Below are 12,066 nucleotides of genomic sequence, written 5' to 3'. Positions count from 1 at the left end.
TCCACATCCACATTTACTCCACTCTTTGAAGGCGAGGACGAAACTGACGACGAAATGAGTGCGTGCGATACCAAAGAAGTTATCAAACAGTTTACGAACATCTTTGGAGCCGATGAAAAACATATCTTCAAAATTTCAAAACAGCGCATGAACGTATTGGAAAGAAAAGCAGTGACAAGAACCGACCATTGAAAGTCACTTTCTTTGATCAAAAACATAGGGAACGAGTTATGAGTCATCTACACAGGATAAAGATCAATGCATCTTACAAGGACGGAACGAATGAAGATCAGAGAAAAGTATAGGCTACGTCATATCTTCCTTCGTTTCGAGCGTAAAACTCCTACTAAGAGTAAGGCCGAAACGCATGGAGCTGTCTATTGTGTAGACTAAGAAAAGTATGAAATCGCAAAGAAACAAAATGCGAAGAGATGAGCGAAGAAAACAAAGATTTCATCTGGCGAATGAAGGGAAGTCCCAGGACAGTCCTTCGACTCGTAATGATACGGCGACCGGAAACGAAGAACGACATTGTCACCCCGCTTAGCAAGTTTGTGAATCCAGTTGATTTTGTATCAACCTTCTAGATAGATTTGTAATTAATAGTTGATATTGATTAGCTTCGAGCTAAGTACACATTGTACTACTTTGCATCAACTTTAAAGAAAAGAAACATAAACATAATTTCGGTTAGTTTTTTCAAAATATGAAAAACGCCCGTGGGCGGGGTAGTACAGGCTAGGCCGCATCACGAGGACTGAAGAATAACTCTTCATGTAACACGCCAACTGAAGACAATTGGGTGTCGAAATTAGAAGTATAATGAAAAGTTTTCTTTTTTTTTCTTTAAAATAACATAAATAACATAAAAAATATAAAACAAATATCCATAGAATATTTTGAAATTCTTAATTAGCTGCACCAGCCCTAAATAATTATAATTTTAATGGAACCTTTCCAATGCTGTCTAAGCTAATTTTTTATTTGTCAGCTTTTGAGAAAATTTTACCAGAAAACCCAAACATGGACAATTTGCTTTGCCCAAAGTCGTTAAATTTCCCTGTAAAGTTTGCTAATTCAAAAATATTAAAGTTTGATAACTTGTTTGATAACGAATTTTAGCGGTGTCATAGGAGTGTCATTTCCCCTTGATTTTTCATTGTGCTAAACTATCATTAAGATAAAATATTCGAAGAATCATAAATATATATCTTATTTATATTAGAAGATTTTCTAGTTTCGTTGAATTTTCAAACCAATGAGCTTTTGAAGCGAGCGAGTGGTTTTTCATACGTGTTATACACAGTAATTATCTCGTATTTTTGGTCAGTAAATTATTCAAATTTATCGATGACCTAGATTCCGTGGATGATACGTAGTTGTGGGCGCTGAAGTGGGTGGTCTACGCCCTTCTCCCGTACATTGAACATTACGTTTCCAATCACATATACCAGACGTTTCGTTTAAAGGTTTATAATGCAGACCAGCTGGACAAGGCATTAATATGGAACGTGAGTTAGTACAAGCGTAGTATTTATCACATGAATTCGGGTCTGCGTATTCTCCGAAACCAAGGAAATGACACAGGTTGTCATGTTTAGGTGGTGGCGCTGTTACGTTGGTTAGTTCGGTCACTGCAAAAGAAAAAAGACAGGATATATAGTTTACTCTCTGATCAGCTAATACTTTATTTAATATGGAAGAATCTTTTCCTTAAAGGACATCATTTATCTCCTACCATTTGCTTACACAGCATTTGTAAACAAAAGAAAGATAACATTTTTCCCCTTTCGGCAACGCGTGAGGAAGATTTTCGAGGAATTTTTTTGCGTGATCTAGTTTGTCAGCATTCTACATCATTAAAAAGAGTAGACGATGTTATCGTCCGTTACAGTAATAGTAAAGGCGGGAAAATATGGCGGTATAGCGTTATGGGTGGTATACGGGAAAAAATCGGCGGGAGAGTTTCGAAGAAACGGCAACTCTCCGACTGTAAACTCTTTTCGGCAAAAAAACCTATTTGCGAATTTTCTTCGGCTTTGGGCTTTTTCTTAGATAGTGATTCGTCTTATAACATAGTCTATAAAAAGAGGAGTCCAACATAGAACTTAGAATTCAATTTTTCCTAATTCAACCTTATTTGTGTTATTTTTGAATATCTTTTGTATAGAAACACCCATATTTTGCCACAAAAATCAATTTTTTAACATTTAATGCGGGGGGGGTGTATTGCTGCGCTTTCGTTGTGGCAATCTTCCACAATATATTGTAAAGCATCGACCCGGACGGACTAATTATCGACGAAAAGAAATGATTACGAACTCAAATAGGAAAGACAATTTAGGAAGTAATAGAATTCTCATTAAAATTCCCCTTAGATTCAATGAGAAATCATTAATTGACTCATTAGCTCATAGCTTTATGTCTTCTTCCTTGTGTGTTTGCTTGGACGAAATCCAATGTTTTAGACAATTTCAATTATTTCAAAATTTGAACTACTAAATATTTTAGTTTAACTACTTTTAATTATTTTCAAAGACGAATTTTGAAATATGTGATCTGAAAGTGCGAGGAAATACAAGGAGTTTGACATAACATACTCAAAAATACCTTTCCAACGAGTTTTCAATTGGTCCTGATGATTACCCTGATACCCATTCCTATTTAACCCCTTTTCAGAAAACAAAAAACTCAGAATTAGATACTATTTGGGCGAAATCAAACAATCGCGAAAGACAGAAAAAAGTTCGGAAAAACAACTTACAAGTCACATTATCGTAGAAGCATTCAAAATTATCAGAGTGGTCACAAGTCTTGAATTCAGGGTTGAAATTAGTTCCTTCAGGGCACACCATGGGTTCAGCCTCACTTCCAAGTGAACAGGAGACGAAAACATCACATATGACTGGCAGTTGATATAATCCTGCGTCTCTGTTTTTACAGAATTTGTTTGCTAGTCGTCGGACCTTTTCGTCAACAATCGGATCCGTAGTAATGACCATTGGAGTGGTTTTTGTTGTCGGTCCCGAAGTTGTAGAAGTCGTCGCCGTTGTCGTTGTCGTTGTTGTCGTTGTCGATGCAGTCGTTGTTGTCGATGCAGTAGTTGTCGTCGGTGCAATGGTTGTTGTTGTTTTTGTTGTTGTAGAAGTTTCGGTAGGTTTTGTCGGTACGGTTGTGGTTGTCGTCGATGTTGTTTTTGTTGGCTTCGTCGGTGGAATTGTCGTTGTCGTTGTCATTGTTGTTGGTTTAGGTGGATCGGTTGGGCCGACGACTCCTTTCATTCCTTCTCGTTTTTTCTCGGCGAATCCTTTCAAGTAACATTTAGGATCTAAACTACCGAATTTGGAATCACATCGACCGCTCGGTGGAACAGGTTGGTTTGCTGGAAAGAGAAAAATAGTGACATAAGTTTTTAAAGAAACAGAATAACCTAAAACGTTGGGGATCTTAGAATGTGGTTATACAGACTTGTTATTCTAAAAGGCTAAGACAAAAAATGCAGAATAGAAAGTCGTTGGAAAAGCTACGTTCCACGACCCAATTCAAAGTCAGATCATGTATTTCCTCAGAAAAACCACAAAACATTTATTCAAAGACAGATCTAATAATTAACCAGTGAAATTAAACTTTCTCCTGGGAATCTGAAATATATAAACGTTACTTACTGACTTTCTTGTCAGAAACATCAAAGACCCAACTACCAAGATCAGTGTAAGGATATTCATTAGTAACACATTCTGCGATGGCTGGTAATGGAAAGCCAGGGTTGTACACTCCATTGAAATTGAATCTGGCAAACGTTTCAACGCCAACTCCAAACTATCGATAAAAATGAAAAATTGTTGAGAGCATACTGAATATCGCACTTGAATTTATAAGCTAATTTAGTGGGAGAAGATGTGTCCATACAAATTTACGGGCACTTTTTCTTGAAACATACGTATTTTTTCCACAAAAAATTGATTTTCAAATTTCTAACCTTTACTACCGCAAATTTTAAGCATACATTCTGTCAAAATATTGGATCTTTCTCTAATAACACCCCCTACCCCACAAAAAGACCCTTAAAGTCGAGTGTCTTCACCCTAACATTAAAAATTACATCATTACATCATAACACTCTTGCATTGGATGGTAGACCCAAGGTTTTAAATATGATATAGTATGAATTCAGCGAATGTTTGACCTCCACTCAAATATAATCTCTATTTGACCTTTAGCTAATTTCAATTCTATCAAAAACATAGATATATTTTTAGCTGGTCAGAAAAATTCCCTTAATCAACATAAAGGGGCGTTATTTACAAAACTAGTTTCCCGACTTCGAATAGATCAGAAAACGAACGACGCTATCCTCTCATTTCTTTATTCAGTCAAACGTATTTTCCTCAGCAACTTTTGTGATTGGCAAGCAATAAAATTTGGCATGTTATGCTAAAAAAGATCTAAATCTGAAAATCTGGAAACGGATAGCCTAATGAAAGTTTGATGTATCTCCGGTTGGTCGCGTTGATGACCCGGCACGCGTTTTAAATGTGTATCTTGCGATATAATATCATAAATCAATAATGACACGTCCGAAAATGCAGCCATTACAATCCCAGCTGGCACACAACGTTGTTTTAACGTTCTTCTAACGTTATATGGGCGTTGTGAACGTTGTATGGACGTTGAAATAACGTTGTGTGCCAGCTGGGATAGTATCGGTCACATAAGAGAAAGACTCAAAACCCTGATGTGGTCGTGGTATGGTGGCTTTTCTTAACCCAATGACAGCGTATTACATTTTGGAAACTTCGATTTCCAATTCCTTTTTTTTTGTTGAGAAAATTCAAGCTTCAAGCAAACGATTTTTTCTCGAATATTAAAGTTCGTGAGTGTGAGTACATTTCTCCAAACGATTTAAATACATTCTAGGTATATTTCATTGCCACTAATTTTTCCTTTTCAAAAAATAGAGATATCAGCTCGTTTCCAACCGGTAATCCCCGCTCAAACAAAACAGTCCGAAAGAAATGTAAGTCTAATGTTCAACAGGATCCAATCTATCTACGTACAGGTAGGTCGGTTAGGAAACAAGAAAATTAGAATATTGTTTGAAAAGGTAAACGTAAACGCGATTCTTCTCTTTTTAGAAGACATCTGCTTGTAGTTTTTGTTGAATAATGCCTTATTTAGTTTAAACGCTAGCGATAGTGTATATCAACTGGCACACATCGTTGTTTCATCTAACTACTAACGTTTTATGGACGTTTGATTAACGTTGTACACCCGCTGGGTTGTCTGGCTCAATCATTACAGCAAAAAGTTAAAGCCTTATGGGGACAAGAGGGACCAAACAGTTCCTGGAAACTGATAATATCAAGTGAATGCTAACTTCCACGTAGTCTGTGTCATCAAACAACGATAGGTCGATTTTAATCGTTTTTGAGCACTTTCAGAAAGTAACTTTTTTATTCAATAGAGCATATAACTTTCGATCTAATGAACCGAATTTAATAAATGACCCATCAAAAGTTAAGTTTATATATCTTCTTTCCAATTGAATAGGAATGGTTCTTTTAAAATTTTTAGATTTCGGGAAAATTAGTTTTAAAGAGAGAAACTTTTTGTGGCGCACCCGGTATAACAAGAGGATTTCATGCCAAAAATGCATCAACGAGCTAATGAGAAACCAATTGGAATCAAATTCGAAACTTTCAATCAATAATCCCTGTTTATCTGAGCATGTAACAATGCGAAAATCATGACATAATAGAATTGTGTTAATTAAATTGAAACGTAGTTTCGATTATTGACGACATTTTTATGACACAGTTTGGCTATCCCATAGCTACCGTTTACGAACTTTATTTGTCTCGATTTTCGAGAAGTCACGAACCAATAATGAAACCACATAAACAACAAACAAATAATTATATCGTAATGATTTTGAGCTTTAACCTCGTACCGAGGCGGGCACTGGGGTTGCGAGCTGACGGACAGACGGACCCTCACGGGACCAAAAAGGAGGAAAAAAGGAAAATTGTGTTAAATGATTTGACCAAATTTCGATCTTTCAAGGGGCAAAGTGGGGTCCGGGGTTGGGCAAGATGTCTAAGGTTCTAAAACCAGAGACTAATATTTCAACGTTATAATAATCTTAGTTGATAAGACCATTTTTGACATTATTCAACCATGTAAAATTAGAACCCAACTTTCCGATGGCACTAATGCCACTCACCTGACCCACTTTGTTGTTTCAAAGTTCATACAACGTTGTTTTAACGTACATTAAAGGTTAGGGACTTACCTGAGCTTGTTTACACTGTTGATCTTTGAAAGTGACGGCGGGATCCCAATTTCCGTTTGAATCTAACTGCGCGTAGTACACTTGGACGTAAAAATATGTTCCTCGCTCGTTTTGCACTTTGACGATCAGCAACTGAAAGCGGTGGCGTTTCCTCTGTGAATGGAAGTAAACAAAAATAAAAAATTCAATAATAAAATTAAATTAATCGGATCGGATTTCTCGGATTATCGCAATGCTAGCATATTTGAGAAAACTACGCGAGGAGTAGATTCAAGTTCTTCTTTCAAAGCTCATTTAAAAGAATACCTGAATCAATAATTATGAGTCATGACAACCAAAGGAGAAACGAACAAATCAGTGAACCAATGGTATAAAAACCTGGTAATATACCGTACCTGTAACGTTCGGGTATTGATCCTGGCGTACATATCATACCACGTGAACACCAAGACCTCTTGAATCTGATCAGCTGTGATGTGATCTCGATGTGTAATAGGTAAACCGTTTGTTCTATCTCCAAAAGTCTGATCCAGGTCTCTTGCAAGTGATCTGATTTGTTTTGATGAGAGGTTCGGTCTCCCTTTACTGTGTTTGAATTGAAAGACTGTTCCGAAATCATAGCTGGCCCAGTAAACAGGGAGTAAATCTTCGGTGTTACTTGGTCGCTGTTGACAACGGAGTGTGTTGATAGCACGGACTGTTGTTAAACTGAATGTCACAAACCCATTATAATGGACCTAGAGATATAGTGGAAATACAATGGTAAAAAGCTTGTGGTCATCATTTCATTGAGGTTATAAAATTTTATTTGAGAACTGGGTCTATATATAGTATAACACAAAGGCTAAATATAATTTTGTATGCCAAAAAGAGCATATTTTCATCTTTGTATCTGGTTTGCTAGAAAAAGTATGGTCTTTCTCCCGCTTACAATTGCGAGATCGAGATAATTTAAACGGAAATAATTTAACAGCTTGCTTACATTTATTAGAGCATCAGATTTTCCAAAAAATTTGAAATCAGGCATCCATGCCTTGGCACGATGAAAATATGAATTTCCATTTTCAATGTTTTTATCTTTCATTGTGTCACTGTCCAGAATGATATCACCATAATTCCCTTCTAAGTTCTTGTACAAACTTCGCGCCCCAAAAACGGCCGATATTGCAGCCAAGAAACAGATTTGGTTCAAAAGTACCAGCTTCATAATGTTAATGTGATATCAACAAATGGATTTTATGTTATTTACAGTATGTTTCTTGTCGTAGAAATCCTTGTAGTAAGTGTTCTGACACAAAATGAAGATCAATAAACCGCCAGCGGTATTCTTTTTTTGTTATTATCTATTGAATGAAAAAGATGTTTCTTCTTTGAGGCGTTCTTTCTTTGGGAAATTTGAGTGAAAAAATTTCACGTCCGTGCTTTACATCACATACCAGAGTGTTACTGTCTAACGAACGGTATATAGAGGTTATATGACCGCTGAATGGACGATGAAAAACGCTGATTGCCAGCTAGGAAAACTTAAAAATTTTCAGAAAAATAATACGAAAATGCGACAATAATAAAACTCCAAAAGATTTGCCAACGTAAGTTTTAAAATGGATGGGCTCAAAAATGTTTCTTCGAAAATGAAGCGCCAGCTGGCACGTTTATCAACGTTCAACTAACGTTACATATGGACGTGAAATTAACCTTACACGTTTTGCACCGGCAAGTATGCTAAATTTCAATCTACAAATTAGTGCAGTAATGCGATTTCACATGAGAATGTCTAAAGTATTTTTCCTGTGTCAATTCTTACCACCATAACCACGCAGAAGCGTTACTGCATTGTACAATAATTTGACTCAACCAAAACAAACAAACAAAAATAATAATGAAGAAAAATGATTTTCATGATATTTATATCAAGGAATTGAGTCGTTATGCAATAAGTATTGTTTTCTGGTCGCGTAATCAGGAAGAACTGCTCGCTAACAGTATGGAGAAAGACAAAAGCTTTTAATGAATGATACTATGTTTTGATGATAACATCATCATTTATTTGATTGATTGGTTGATTAGCTTAAATTATAAGAATATTAGAGAAGTGAATTAACGGTACAGCATATTCTTATAGTGATTGTGGGAGGGATAAACTGTCAGCATTCTCTATCAAATAAAGCACCTTCCAAGTTGACTCTCATCTCCGGTAAGATTTTAATGACCTGATACGGGTATTTTCGTGCACATATACGTAACTTCGTAAGCTCCCAGCGGGCCTTTAATTCACGCAATCACGCAAATTCTTTTCCCAAATTCACGCATTCACACAATGTTTTTTCGCGAATCACGCAATTTTTGTTCACGCAAAGTTTTTTTTCACGCATCCACGCAAGTGAAAAATCCCATTCACACATGGGGGGCCTAAATGTAGTGGCTCTGTTATCTACACTAAATGTAGTGGCTCTGTTATCTACATTTATAACCTAAGGTTATAATGTAAGGTTATTATGCTATCAAGCTTTGACAATAAACAATAAGAGAAAAATCGAACGGTCGAAATATCGCTGAAAAACTGCAATTATCAAATTTTTCAATACATTGAAAATTTCCACCTTGAAAGTGAAACAAAAGTTGTTGTTTTTAGGTATCAGAATAAGTTTTTAAGGTAGTTAAAGTTATGACTTACTATCACAAGCTCTCGCTGGAACGTCAAAGCTTCAGTAATGGAGAGTTTGAGTGTGACGGTAACTTACTATTCTCGCCGGAGACGTCAAAAAAATTGTTTGAATTATTGGAAGTTAACTTTTACACGAATCGCCGCACTTCCCAAGAACCTATCTAACCTATCATTCTCTTTCACCACCAATTTTAAAAATTTGGTTTAAATCTTTTTAAAAATAGATATAGCCTGATATAGCGTCAAAAATATATATTACTTTTCATTTTGAGAGATAGACACATATATTAATTTTTTTAGACACCCATATTAATTTTTTTCTATCGTTTATCTTGTGCTTATACCAAACTATATTCTCAGCCATATGTATAAAACCAAAACCGCAAACGTTGATACGGGCTGTTACCAAGCTGGTAATCAAATTCAAATGTTTTAATGAGGCCAATTAAATCATTAAAGGGTTTCAATGTTAATAAATGATGAAACCGAATTAGTTTCAAAAATAACAAAAGCTATAAAAAAATGACATAAAATAAATTTGCGTTGATTACGATTCTATTTGTGAAACTTGTTGCGATTTCCTGTGACCTCATTTTACGAGGTCTTTAAAACAATGTGGGTTACAAAACCCCGTTTCTAATTACCGTAAACCTTTATAAACAATACAACCAACCCTACCCTATCGCTCACAATGACTCAGAAGAACCCTAGCCCCCGCATTTTCGTTCTGATGTTATTATGATGACTTATGGTTTTTACACCATTGTTTTATGGAAACACAAAAACATTGTGCCTCAGGCAGATGTGAAACGCATATACTATCGGAAAGATATTGGCTAGGCCAGGGCTTTTGCTTCGTTTTTGATAGGCTAGCGAATAAAAAATCACCCCCACCGAATTCCAGTTTCTACACAGATGAATTCTTAGCAAGCCCCGTGTAGATGTACTTGAAGAGGAAAATTGAATTTTGAGACTGGAAAATTGTAAATTTTCGTGCTTTTAACGGGCAAAATTTGCCGTTAGTCGGGCCTAAATAAAACCCCAGGGTTAGACCCGTCTAAATTTTAAAAGTCGTCTGTATTGTAATGGCACATCTCTAAGCAGAAAAAGAAGAAAGCAGAAAAACCTTTCAAGGTATAGTAAAATTGAATTAAATACCTGAAAAACATCAAATTTGACCATGAAGCCCCATTTGTAAGTATACAGCATAACTGCAGTCAGCCATCCTAAAAATCAAAACATATCAATGTTAATTCAGACTTATTAATGTTAATTCAAACTCAAGCGCAGTAGTGTAGTGGTCATCGTTCTTGACTTCCGTGCTGGAGGTCAGAGTTCGATTCCCACTCGGTGCTGCGATTCACTTGGCAAGTGAATGTACCTTGACCCGGGTTAACCCATACCATGTGAGGGGAATTGGGTACCATCACTCTGATACAAGAGTATGGGGAGATATGCTGGACATTGAATGGGGTGTGATGGTACTCATATGTTCAGTACCTGCGAGAACGCAAGGTTCTCCCGTACTGTTCGAGTATCATCATCGATACAGCACGGCTCTGATGTGTCGCGAGCACAGAGTACAATGTCTGGTAAGCGCTGTGTTTTCCCTATCTAGGGGTAGGAAACTATCCCGGGATAGGGCCCGGTCCGATAATATCGGAGGGTTAGCTTCTCTTCTCATTTGAGAAAACGGGTAGGGTCTTAGTTTTTTATGTCCGAGGAAAAGATCATAAGTGGTTGCCAAATAAAAGTTAAACTAAAAATCTAATCGTGTATTATATCAAACATCAAACCAAAATGTTTTTCCCAGTGCAGAGTGAGTGTAGTTTTTCAACAGGAATTTAATTCCAGAATAATTCTAGGCATAACCGACATCTTGGAATGTTATTCAAGATTCAAATAGTGGAATCCATTCAACTCACTTGGCTTGGTCATTCGGAAACTCTGCGCGTCCAAAAGTTGTTCTCCTCAATAGGGGGCGTGTGTTTATCTAAAAGGAAAACGGAAAATTTGAATAAATAACCGAAACATTCCTCACACATAGTTTAAGTATAATACGAGCGTTATTCAAGAGTGCAGCTCAGAACTAGAAATAATTTAGTGCAAGACCAGCTAAAATAGTCCATGATAGACTAAATAACCCCTATATCCATATTTCGCGTCATAAATAATGTTATCTGGGAACGGCCACGCTAAAGCCCTTAGTGAGCAGGCCGATTCCCCATCAGAAAGGAAATGATGATCGGTATATGATGTGCTGCACCCCTAGTCGGGTTCAACTGCCCTTACCCATAAGCCTGAAAATATTTCGGTAAGACCCTCTAATCATAAAAAAAAGGGCGTGTTATTAAGGTATCCCACTGTAAAATTTTCAAACCGCGGTCTGACAAAATTCCGTAATCTAGCTCTTCCAGATGTTTTTTTAAGAACATCTGAAATCTTTGAACTCTTCGGATGTTCAACTCTTTGAGTTTTAAGCCTAAAAATGTTCGTATCATGTAATACAGTAAAACCTCTAATTAACGGACACTCTAAAAGGCGGACACCTCTGATTAGCGGACAATTTCATTTTCCCCGGCCGTTTCCTAGTCGAATCCTCATAAAAAAGTTTCTAAAAGGCGGACACTCAATTAGCGGACCCTCTGATTAGCGGACAAATTTTTTCGCACGAAATGGCCAAAACCCCTATTTTAGCTCTCCAATTAGCGGACATTGAATATCGAACGGGGGGTCACAGACGTCCAAAATCGAAAAAAAATTTTTAGATATTTTTATTTCAAGCACTTATTAGTCTTATTATTCAAATTACTTCTACAAATTTCCAGTTTTCCCTTGACCCATTCAACGAATATAGGTGGGCCAAAGAAATCATAAATCACTGATTTTCTTTTATTTGTTAAAAACTAAATTGTTGCGTTTTAATAACCTTTCTCTTGTTCTTCTATGGCCTAGTGTCTGCAGATAAGTACTTTAGACCCCAATTTTGTATTTTCGACACCCTGGGATGGCCTAATTTCAAAATTGGAGCTCCGAGATCAAAAGTTTCTAAAAGGCGGACACTTCTAATTAGCGGACACTAACCCCTTTCCCCGATGGTGTCCGCTAA

At 36.6% G+C, this 12,066-nt stretch overlaps 1 protein-coding gene across 1 annotated transcript; it reads right to left on the bottom strand.

Moving 5' to 3' along the window:
- Positions 1 to 1,194: 1,194 nt before the first annotated feature.
- LOC136815866 (uncharacterized) lies at positions 1,195 to 7,048 on the bottom strand. The gene is made up of 5 exons (XM_067072313.1): positions 6,688 to 7,048; positions 6,293 to 6,445; positions 3,666 to 3,819; positions 2,765 to 3,382; positions 1,195 to 1,634 (listed from the first exon to the last, which is right to left on the bottom strand). The coding sequence occupies exons 1-5, from the start codon at positions 6,718 to 6,720 to the stop codon at positions 1,345 to 1,347; spliced, it is 1,248 nt and encodes a 415-aa protein (XP_066928414.1). The 5' UTR covers positions 6,721 to 7,048; the 3' UTR covers positions 1,195 to 1,344.
- Positions 7,049 to 12,066: the final 5,018 nt, after the last annotated feature.

Source organism: Clytia hemisphaerica, unplaced genomic scaffold (assembly GCF_902728285.1).
Source record: "Clytia hemisphaerica strain Z4C2 unplaced genomic scaffold, Clytia hemisphaerica genome assembly, whole genome shotgun sequence".
NCBI lineage: Eukaryota > Metazoa > Cnidaria > Hydrozoa > Leptothecata > Clytiidae > Clytia > Clytia hemisphaerica.
This window is presented reverse-complemented; position numbering and strand designations above follow the sequence as displayed.

What these genes read in the sequence shown, in the direction of transcription:
- LOC136815866 (XM_067072313.1), bottom strand. Translation starts at nt 6,720, where the DNA reads ATGTACGCCAGGATCAATACCCGAACGTTACAG. An exon ending in AACAGTGTAAACAAGCTCAG is followed by an intron (nt 3,820 to 6,292) that starts GTAAGTCCCTAA and finishes TTTTATCGATAG; the next exon opens with TTTGGAGTTGGCGTTGAAAC. An exon ending in TGTTTCTGACAAGAAAGTCA is followed by an intron (nt 3,383 to 3,665) that starts GTAAGTAACGTT and finishes TTCTCTTTCCAG; the next exon opens with CAAACCAACCTGTTCCACCG.